The sequence below is a fragment of the Tenrec ecaudatus genome, chromosome 15, assembly GCF_050624435.1.
Source record: "Tenrec ecaudatus isolate mTenEca1 chromosome 15, mTenEca1.hap1, whole genome shotgun sequence".
Lineage (NCBI taxonomy): Eukaryota > Metazoa > Chordata > Mammalia > Afrosoricida > Tenrecidae > Tenrec > Tenrec ecaudatus.
This window is the reverse complement of record NC_134544.1, coordinates 19,001,517-19,012,891: the sequence shown is the minus strand read 5'-3', so window position 1 is coordinate 19,012,891 and position 11,375 is coordinate 19,001,517. Positions and strand designations below refer to the sequence as shown.

Sequence of the window (11,375 nt, the reverse complement as noted above, 5' to 3'; positions counted from 1 at the left end):
TTAAGATGCTATCTGGACTGTTTTGAGGGCAAACCGAGTATATTGGCTTTTAAATGGCTAAGGAAACACATTGTTCTCTATTTATAACCATGAACAGGAAATCAACATCCTGGTCCTTCTGGTTTCTTGCCAAAGGCAAAGAACTGAGAGTTGCTATTTTCAGGAGAAGATTGTGAAAAGGGAAGCCTCTCAATCTGGGATGATCTGTGACTCAAACAGAAAAATAAGAACCTACGTTACCCATGTTTATCTTAAAAATAATTTCTGTTCTTTACTATTTAATTTTTGCTATAGAGAACATAGTATATTCAAGTCAGTAATTTTGTTCTAGAAAGTCTCATCTCCACTCCCCATAACCCTTTTCCTTCCTTTGTTTTGTGTCATTCTGGAATTTCCTTCTGACGTAGGAATAAGATCCTCTCCATTGCCTTCTTCTTTCTCTTAAAGACAAAGCAGCCTTTAATTATGAGGTCATAATGGGCATATAATCGGCACATATTTGAAGTGTACAATTTGGATGTTTTCATAGATGTATTTCTCTCTGAAACCGTCATCATCATCAGGACAGTAAAGTTTTCTGTTATTTCTCCAATCCTCTGTACTTCCTCCCTCCTGTCATTTCCTCCCCACTCAGCTCTCCCGTGCCCAGAAACCTCTGGTCTGCTCTTATGATAGACAGACTTGCATTGTTTAAACAGACCAGAACCTTACAGTATGTACACCTTGGCTTCTTTCATTCTGCAAAATCATTCTGATATTTGCCACCCCCACCCCCATGATTGCATTCATAAGTAATTCACTCCGTTAAAAAGAAAATTACCGAGTGTCGTCCAATTGTATGGATGGATATGTTATCATCTCTTTCTCTGTTCCTCTGTAATGGAAATTTCAGTTACAGGGTATAAGTGAGAGCCATTTTTAACTGTGTCTTTAAGAATTTGTAGATAGGCCAGTGCAGATACAAACAGTCTTAGGTAGCCCCAGGAGCCCTGGTGGCACAGTGGGTTACAAGCTGGTCTGCTAACTTTAAGGTCAGGTATACAAAATCACCAGCTGCTCCGAGAGAGAATGATAGGCTTTCTGTTCCTGTAAAGAGTTACCGTCTAGGAAACCCACAGGGGTAGTTGCACCGTGTCCTGTAGAGTCCCTGTGAGTAAGCATTGACTCAATGGCTGCAAGCTTGGTTTGGTGTTTAGTGTATGGATAGGCTTGAAGCCTCTCCTGTGATTTAAAAGCAGAAGATGCTAGAGGAGGAATTTGTTGCCAGTAGGTGTTGGTTCAATAGTTTCAAAGGGAGGACAAATCAACATACTGTTTAAAGGCAAGTAGGAGTCTTCTGTACGTGGGATGTTCATAACACAAGGAATGTCTGCATTTCCAGTTTAAGCTTATTACAAATAAAGCTGCTATGAGTAGTTATGCACAAGTCTTGGGTAGATACCTATAGGTGGAATAGTGTGATAGGTAGGTTTATTGTGCCAACCTGGCCAAAAGGAACATGTGGGATTAACAAGGTCACAGTTTGATTGGAGGACAGAGAGATGAATGGCTCAACAAGCCCTGCCTCTCTCTCTTGCTTTCTGGTGATTGGACCAGTGTGCTAGTTCTCTGCCTCAATTTGTAAGCTACACTACCTATGGGACAACCAACCCATAGATCTTGTGGCGAGAGCTTGAGTTTCCTTGGAGATCTGCTTCATGACGCGGCTGGTGTGCACCTCACTTGAACTAGGGGTTGCAGATCCTGTTGTCTTGCATTGCTTGAGTTCGATATCCAATCCAGGCCTGCTTCACTAAACTGCTGAGCTGCTGTTGGTGATCCACCCTGCTGTTTGCTGTGACTGGGCTGCCTGCATTGTTCTAGGAAGACTCAGCTGTCTGCTTCCTTAACTTTGGATCCAGCAGCCCTCCAGAGTTGAAGGACTTCCAGGATATTAACTGTTCCACAGAAGTGAGTTGAACTGAGCCCCCTGTACTGCGGTGTGGACTAATTACCTGTTATATTCCTTTGTGCTCTATCTATCTATCAATCATCTATCATCCATCTATTCATAAGTGTCCTGGTTTTGTTTCCCTAGAGAACCCCTTCTAACACAAATGGTTAATCATATGCTAAGGGTACAATTAATTTCTTTAGAATAAAAAAAAATCAAAACAGCAGTTTGGGCATCCCCTGCTGAGATAGTTAAGGTTTATTGTGCCAACCTGGTCGATAAACTCATGTGGGATTAATTGAACGGTGAAGAGATAAATGGCTCGGGTGAGCCTTGCCTTTCTCGTTCTCAGGTCTCTTGCTTTCTGATGGTCGGACCAGGGTGTAGCTGCCTTAGCCAGTCCCCTGCTTCAGCTGGAAAGGCTCACTTCCTGCAAGACATTTCTGAGGAGAAGCCACATGGACCTACCCCATGCAGCCCTGGGTGCTGCAGCAGCAGTGTGGCAACCCCTGCCAGAGCTGAGGTGCTTACACACTCACTACTTCAGCTTTCCTCCTGCAGTTGGCATCGTTGCTTGTTGAGGACTTTGTGGATTGGTGTCGGACATATGGGCTAATGTTGGACTTGTGGGCTTGGACAGCACTGGGTTGGGCTGCTTTCTGGTCGTACCCTTACCCTTTATATAACACTCTCTATCCATATGGGTTTCTGTGGATTTGTTTCCCTAGCTTACCCAGACTAACACATCTGCAGGGACTCAGATCATCTTCCTTGTCAATGTTCTTTGTGTTTGGGGAACAAAAAGAGGTCTGAGCGGGGCTGTAGGGTGGATAGGGTCAGGCTTCCCAAAGGCATTCTCATAAGACGGCCCTTGTTACCCTTGAAAAATGAGCAGGCACCTGTGATGTAATAGAATGTTCTCGACGCAGCTTTCCTGGCATCTTTTTCACCAGTGCAGCGTTCAGTTTTCTCATAGCTCCTTCATGAGTCCCTATGGTCACCCTGAGTCCTTTGAGAAAATCTTCTAAGGTGGCTCCTTTGGGATTCTCCCACCCCTCCCCCACCCCCACCAAAACAATGCCAGTTACAAGCTTCGGAGCCTTTCCTTTACCTGGCATAGCAGATACCTTGGAAAACCGTAGTCCTGGTTTAATTTGTTGCCAGTGGAGGTTGCTTGAGTAGTTTCAAAGCAAGGCCAAATCAACACAACATGAAGGGGAAGTTAGGCATTGTCCACAGTAGGTGGGGCGCTCATAACCCAGGGACTCTTTATTTCCTGTCTTTAGCCTGTTACACAGAAAGCTGCCATGAATATTTTTGGAAGGCACCCTAAGGAGATAATCCATAAGTGTATTGTGAGAGAGCTTGCCTACAGCCATCCACCTATCACTGCCACTTTGTTTTGTTTGTAAGAAACCCTGTGATATATAAACCGGAACCCTCATAGTCTTGTGAGGAAACTTCACAAAGTTCCCGTGGGTTTGGTCTGGGTAATGACTAATGAAGGAGCCCTGGTGGTGCTGAGGGTCTGGCATTGAACTGCTAACTACGAGGCTGGCGGGTCAAGCACCTCCAGCCGCACTGTGAAGCAAAGATGAGGCTGTCTTCTCCTAAAGATTTACATCCTTGGAAATCCTACATTGCATCACAGTGAGCTGGAATCGACTCCGTGGCAGGGGGGCAGTTTGGAATGACTAATGGAATTGACTCGTTCATCTTCTTGGATGAAAGCCCTATTCAAGTTCATTGCCCATTTTCAGATTTTCAGTTGGGCTTTTTGTTACTGAGTTGTAGGAGGTCTTTACATAATCTTGATATCAAACCCTTCTTAGACATATGGTTCCCAAATATCTTTTTGCCATTCTGCAGAAGGTCTCTTCATTTTCTTGCTAAGGCCTTTTGATGGCTACAGTGTTTCCTTTAGAAGGAGTCTGACTTACCCAGCCCACCTTTTACGGTTTGTGATTTGCTGCCGTTTCAGAGAAGACTTTGTCAAAAAGGAGGTCTTGGACTGGGTGTGTCACGTGTTGTCTCGGTTTGGAGGTGCATTTGCCTGATGTTTAATGATGCTGTGCAGCTTTGGGCAGCATATGCTGGTGGGCCATTGAGTATCTTTGGAGGCAGGTCTACTCGAGTCAAGAAAATCTTCTTTAAGGGTTTCAATTTCTACTTCTTAGTGAGCTGTGCTTTTCCCCTCACTGTTTTGAGAGGATGTTTACTGTTTACACATTTGTCAGGAGTTTTCATTACAGCAATAACTTTGTAGCAAATCTGTGTTTGACAGACCTTCCCCCCAAACCCCCCCCCCCCATCTCACAGTGACGGCAACTATTAAAATACACTTAGATTCCATTAGGGAACATTTTGCAATCATGTTGCCTTTTATGCCCATCAGCTAGGATTACTGAGCAGACAGTTTCTAATACTCTGCACCAGGCATCCTCAAACTACGGCCCGTGGGCCACATGCAGCCCGACGAGGACATTTATCCGGCCCACTGGGTGTTTTTGCCCCGTTTGGTTTTTTACTTCAAAATAAGATATGTGCAGTGTTCATAGGAATTTGTTCATAGTTTTTTTTTTTTTAACTATAGTCTGGCCCTCCAACGGGTCTGAGAGACAGTGGACTGGCCCCCTGTTTAAAAAGTGTAAGGACCCCTGCTCTGCACTGTGGGGTCATCGATGGGAAACATTAGGTGGCGCTCTTTGGTTGAAAACCACTTCTTCCTCAAACAATGCTAACACCATAGTACACAAACAAACAAACTGGCTTTCTAGTAAGTATGGGGCTATATTCTAGCTTCACTCGGCACCTTTCCTCAGACCATTAAAAAATATCTTATTGTTCTTTTGGTGAATGTTTACATAGCCAACTAGGTTCCCACTGGGAAAGTTCTGCTCACATCTACGGTTCAGGAACACTCGCTGCATTTTGCACAGTGTCCCTCATTCTCTGTGTTCCGGTTATTCTGTAGCTGCACTCTGGTCTCCCTGCCTGGTGTCAGAGCGATTGTTGACTCTCTGGTCTCCTATGCTAGCTTGGTGACGGAGGACCAGACTCACGGGAGCCAATAGCCATGATGTCGTGTGGCCATCTGTGATCTCACGGAAACGTGACCTTGGGGGCAGTTGGTGGTTCAAGGTTTAGAGAGAGCATCTCAGAGCAATATTCTCGGGGAGTCCTCTAGTCTCAATGAGTCCAGTTAGTCTGAGCATTTTAAGATTTTTTTTTCTATTTTAAGAATTTGAGTTCTGGTCCACATGGAGTTCTTTCATCCTACCAGGGCCCAGGGCCCATTGATCATGGCCCCCACCATGCCATTTCTATTGCAGAGATGAACAAGCTGTCCTCTGCCCCTCCCCCATCACTATTTCTAAAGGGTTACATGGCATACATCCACATTCTTCTTCACAAATAAGATTTCGGTCATAGCCTAGGGGGAACGTTAACATGAATTTTATAAGCACCTTCAAACGGATAATTCGCTCACCTAATTACAATGCACCTTACAAAGACATGTCCCCATCTTGGTCCCACAGAGCGACCTGCTACTGAAGGTCTGGTTGAGCCACAGCTTCTCTGAGTGTCAAGGAGCCAGGCCATGGGACTCTGCCCACCCCAGCCGTCCTCCTCAGACCTCAGTTCTCCTTCCCTTTGGTGTTCTAATTCCTCTAGGCTTGCTTCCTGCCAATGACTCACCGCCACCTGCACCCTTCTCAGCACCTACTTTTGGTCCAGGTCACTCCCTTCTGGCTACTCTTATTCTGGCTCCACAGAGTGGAGGTCACTTGGAAGAGCGAGCCCTGGTCTAAGCTTACTAAAATGATCCCTCTGCCTCTAAAGTCAGCACCATCCCATGTGACTACCTGTCCCAGTCTCTACCACCAAAGGGCTCCAAGTCCCCTCTGAAACCTTGTAGGCCTGGATTCTCCCATCATCAGCCCAAACAAACTTTGTGTCATGCAGCGCGCTCCAACTCCGGTGACCCCGTGCATGGCAGTGTAGAATTCGCCCACTGTCTAACTCCTTCCAGGCTGTGACCTTGGGGAAGCAGAGGGCCAGGGTCTTTTCCTGTGGACATGTGGGTGGGTTCTGATTCACTAAGCTTTAGGTTAGCAGCCAACTGTTTTTGACTCCAAGGAGGACTCCCCGCACCCCCCCCAAAAAAAAAACCCACCAAAACCAGACAAAGAGTTTCAAGCACTCTGGAAGAACCCGAATGGGAACCCCTTTTTAAAAGATCACACTCTCCACCCATCACCCTGCAAGATTTTACTAAAGCATTTATTTTTTATTAAACAAAAATAGACATTCGATTTCAGATTTACAGAATATAGAAATAATTTATCCAAAGCGATTTTGCATTTTACAACAGTTACTATTGCACCCAACATTTTGAGTCTTTGACACATTTGCATTGTCAGCCTTCCTCCCCTCCAGAGGATGAGGAGGGAAACCTGGAACTGGCAGGGCTGGAGCTAGCTTACCTTCATGCAGCAGAGAAACGAAGAGACGCACGATCATCTGAATGTATGAGAAAAGTTGTAAACTTTCAGAATTCACTGTTCACGGACTAAAGGGGCATGCATTCTTTTATCGGGCCTAAAAAATGAACTATGTACATTTTGTGATTTCCTCAGAGGAATTCAAAGGGACGGACGGATGGACGGACGGTGGTCAGAGAAGCACCCACAACCCAGGGAGAAAGAATGCAATGACTGAAAACACACAGACACCTTCTCCATCATGTTTGTGTGTGCACAAGGTAGGATGAGAAAAGTCTCAGGAAAAATGGTTACCTCTTGGAGGCTGGTTTCCATAGTTACCCAGGGTTCCTCTTCTGCTCTAGAAGGATTCAAGACTGTTGCCTGGTGTCCGACATGTGTCTACCAGCAACCTGCTCTCTCCAAAGCGCGAGTCGAGTGGAAACAGAGCGAGGTCTTGGTTTTAATTTCCTTATAAACACTCGCCATCTAGACCAGGTCCAGATGTGTGCTTTCCAAAAGAAAGCCTTGCAAAGTATTCTGCAATTCATCACAAATAACTGCTTGTTTTTTAAAAACAAAAACAGTTGTTTTAAGAGCCCCTAAATATTGTGTGGTGTGTGTGTGTGTCTGTGTGTAAGAGAGTAGGGAAAAACATCATTCGCTAGTACAGGTACTATAGGGAGTTGCTCAAATAATACCTGGCAATAAGGGGCGATGGAATGTGTACTCTCACACCCAGGTAGTGGGCAGAAATGGAGCAAGCCTAACCGTGACAAGCCGACGTCACCTCTTGACTGACCCCACCAAACTTCCCCGCAGAGCTGCTTAGCTTGCAGGTGCGCACCATCCTGGGACCTCCCATCATTGGCCCGATCAGAAGGAAACAGTGAGCAAGATGGTCTATAAGGGAAAAGGGGGCCTCCCAGAAATGCACACTGCAGGTCACAGGCAAGCCTGCTGGATGGAAGAGGAAGAGGAATTCTAGGACATTCCTTTTAGATCAGAAGGAACATACACGGTCAAATAATAGGACTTTCTCGCAAAGGTTTTCCTTGACTGTGCTAATGCTTCCTAGTTCAGTCCAAGTAGTGGGGTTTTATAGAGGCGATTGTCTTCAGTATCCTTGTGAGGGCAAACTCAATTAAAAAAATAATAATAATCCTGAGAGTCTTGGATAAAAAAATATACATCTGCTCTGTGTCACTGTGTCTTTACAAGGGGTGCGGCGGCCCCTCAGCTCTCCACAGTTCGCCGGTACTCCGCTGTCCCGTCCTGCACGATGGCGTCCAGCGGGGACCGCTTCTTGCGGATGCTGCGCCCCGATGAGATGAGGTCCGCGTAGCCGCGCTGGTGCGAGAAGGCGTAAGCTGAGCGCCGCGAGGACACACCCCGGCGGAACACGTTCTCTCGCCGCTTCCACTGCTCCTCCGCCTTCAACCGCTTGCGGTGCTTCTGAATCTGGCCAAGGTGGGAAGACACGCATAGGTGTAAAAACAATGAGCCGGATGAATGGGCACGCAGGGGTTGGTGCCCCTGTAACCAGAAGACCCCCCCCCCCAGCTGATTTTAAGGCCTGTATCACCATGCCCAGGAGGCCCTGCAAACAGAAAACCGGGCTAACCTGCTAGCCGAAAGGTTGTTGGCTCAAGGTCACCCACAGATGCTGAGAAAGAAAGACCTAGAACCACTCCCGAAACACCCAGCCACTAGACAACCCCACAGAGCTGAGTCCCTCTCTGGCACACTTGGGACTGTTCACCTGGTGACGCCTACTACTTTACAGATGGGGGATGGGGGCGCGGGTGGTGCCAGGAGAGGCTAGGTAGTTAGTTGTCTCAGGGCTACAAAGCGGCCCCTTCCTCCTCTTCCCAGTCTGCCAACCCAACCGATAGGAGTCACAAACGAACAGAGGACCCTGGAGCGCGCCTTCCCCATATTGTGACGGAATATTCCGGGGCTCTTCAAGGTTGCCTCCCTAGCACCTACACAGCCTCTGGAATGTCTGGGGAGCTCAGCTGCGCAGAGGCGACATTCTTGAAATAGCACCGCTAGGGTCACCCAACAACTCATGGCACAGCGACCTTTCTTACGGGAAGCAGGTGCCATTCCCAGGGTGGGGAAGATGGGTTTCCCTTTCCAGGCTGGGAGTCCTGGCGGTGCAGCACCTCAGTGCTTGGCCGCTCACCGAAAAGGGGGGGAGGGGGGGTGTCTGCGCCCTAAAGATCCCAGCCAAGAGAACCCGAAGGAAGCATTCAGCTGCGGGGTCGCTGTGAGTTGGAATCATCCACAGCTACGGCTTAGGCAGTAGGCTAGTTAAGAACAGTGGTGGTGGTGGTGGTGGTGATGGTGGTGGTGGTGGTAGTAGTAGGGGGGTGGTGTCCGATGGAATTCTGGCTGAGACCTGAGGGGAGTGTACTTGGGGCCCTTCTGTGACAAGTCCTGAGGCTCCCAAGGGAAGCCACAGACCAGTCTCTAGCCTTCCCTAGATACCGACACGCCAGGATGGGAAATGAGAAACCACCAGAACTTCCAGGTGATGCGGATGATGGCCAGCCCTTTTCCACGGCATTCAAGCATGCCTTCAACTGTGTCTGAAGCCTGAGACCCGTCAGGGGATTGGGCTGAGACACCTCTTTATCACGGAGCCATTTTGAGCGATGCCTTTCGGCTACTCGTTACTAAAAAGATCCTACTGTAAGAAGTGACATCACCCCCCTCCCCTGCACCCCTCACCCCAAGGGGGGGGGGAGTTCCAACCTATCTGCATGGCAAAATGCTACCACTAAGTGATAAAATAGCTCGTGAACCTCGACCCTCTCTGTTGATAGTTCATGAGCCTCAACTCTCTCTGTTGATAGTTGACAGCTTTAATAACAAACGGAAACCCTAATCCCACTTTCCAAATGAAAGTCAGGAAGTAGGAAGAAGATGTGCGCTCCTACACTTCCCACAGGTTTAGAGTGGCCAGAAGGCCGTGCTGGGGCAACGGCCTGGTCTCTCGGAAGGAGCCTCTTTCTGCATTGTACCTTATCACTTTCCGATGGCCAGATGGTCATTGACAAGAAGCGTATGGCAACGACAGGCAGTAAGCACACGGCAACAGTCAGGATGATCGTCAGCCAGAGGTAGGGCTGCCTGAGGGCATTGGCAGCAGTGCCTGCAAAGAACAGAAAGATCAACTGACAGTCACCATTTATCCTCGAGGCCCAGTTCACAGCCCACAAAAGTGGCTTATCTGCCTGTGATGAGCTAACCACCTTGGTCTCCCCTAAGCACCCACCCCATCACTGCTCAGGGGACAAGCATTTTAAAGCCTAACTAAGCAAAATCAAACTAGGAAGGCAAATTATTTGGAACTAGACTGAGACTGTCACTGGCATCAAGCTGATTCTCTCAGCAACTCTATTGGACAAGATAAAATGGGCTTCTAGAGGTTTCCAAGACTGTAAATCTTTACAGGAGCAAAGAGCCTCTTCTTTCTCCCATGGAGCTGCTGGTGGGTTTGAACCACCGTCCTTGAGGTTAGCAGCAGCCCCCCAATACATAACCCACCACACCAACCAGCAAGGTGTTCATAAACAAATGAGAGAAACATATATTCAAATGGCATTGATTATAAATGTAAGATTGGGAAAATCTTATTTTATCCAAGAAATTAAAAAATCACTTTATGGTTTCCATTTGAAACACCAAAATATTAATATTTAATGGTTTGACTCTTTGGGTGATTGGCTTGGCCTTGATATTTTATACAGATCAGGCAATTTAATAAGCTCAGAAATAGGGGGGTATAATTCTCTTTGCCATGTTAAGGAAACCAAGTCTCCGAGAAGAAATTTGCCTAATGCAGAACTCACCCAGAATCAAACCCATTTGCCTCTCTAAAACCCACGCACTTCCTGCCACAAGTTTGCTTCTAGAAAGTCACAGCCCAATTCTACAAGACAATTAGGAAATCAGGTAGACTATCCAATTTAAATATTCTAATTAACATCTTCCATAACCGAATCTATCAGAATGAGTTCTGTTTTCTCCGATAAGTTAATAGCCTGTATTTTGTTAAATGCAGTGTTTACAGTTCTAAATGTGCCTGCATTTAAAGATACTTCTTATGAGAAAAGTCTTAAGTCTCTGGCTGTCAAATTTTAAAACACAATCAGTAAAGAAAAACACAATCACTAGATGAAAAATAGTTGCTCCATCCCAAGAAGAAATGGGATATGACAGCCAATGCTTTTATAACTAACTACTGTTCAAAAATATTTTTTGAGAAAGAAAAATGAATCTTTCCAGAAAGTATAATTTATAGGGACTCTTTTCATTGGGAATCTATGCTACTCTATTCATATCAGGAAGCTCATATATTCCAAATGCCCCTGTTGGTTCAAATGAACTGCTGGTATTGGGGAAAATGCCCCAGTTTCTACAATTGTAACCACTAGTCACACACCAATTGTGTTTTCCCTCCCTCTCCTCATTTCTCAACAGCCCTATTCCCAATGATGCCGACCCACTTGAGAGTTCTAGAATTCCATCAGATGGATATTTTGGTTTGCTACTTTAAAAAATTTTGGGTCTTTTGGTCAGTTCCTTTTTAAAGAATTATAAATTTTGCACTGGTAGAATTACTATACAACTTACTTTTCTAAAATGTGGTGTGTTTGATCTTAGGCTTTTTTCCCTAAATAGAAATATTGGTTTAAAAGGTGTAAAACGCTTATATAGTTCAGCATGTAATCCAGGTGATGTTTTACAAACGACAAGATAAATGCATTTTTTGGGGGTTAGAAATGTCTTAATTATCACTATTATTAAGCATCAGCTTAATAATGCCAAAAAAAGAAAATTCAAGTCATTCTTCCATAATCTCCCCCAATTCTCAATAAAGCATGTTTCAAGTAAAGACATGCTCTCTTCTCTCTTCCATATAAACCTTTATGAAACGAAGGCAAAGG

The 11,375-nt window shown here is 45.9% G+C and overlaps 1 protein-coding gene across 1 annotated transcript in view; it reads right to left on the bottom strand.

The window, feature by feature from the left end:
* Positions 1-6,215: 6,215 nt before the first annotated feature.
* ATP8B1 (ATPase phospholipid transporting 8B1) overlaps positions 6,216-11,375 on the bottom strand; it is a 119,985-nt gene continuing 114,825 nt past the window's right edge. Inside the window, exons 27-28 of the mRNA XM_075532625.1 lie at positions 9,447-9,577; positions 6,216-7,878 (exon numbers count right to left, since the gene is read on the bottom strand). Coding sequence (XP_075388740.1) covers positions 7,654-7,878; positions 9,447-9,577 — 356 coding nt within the window. The 3' untranslated portion in view covers positions 6,216-7,653. The remainder of the gene's footprint in view (positions 7,879-9,446; positions 9,578-11,375) is intronic.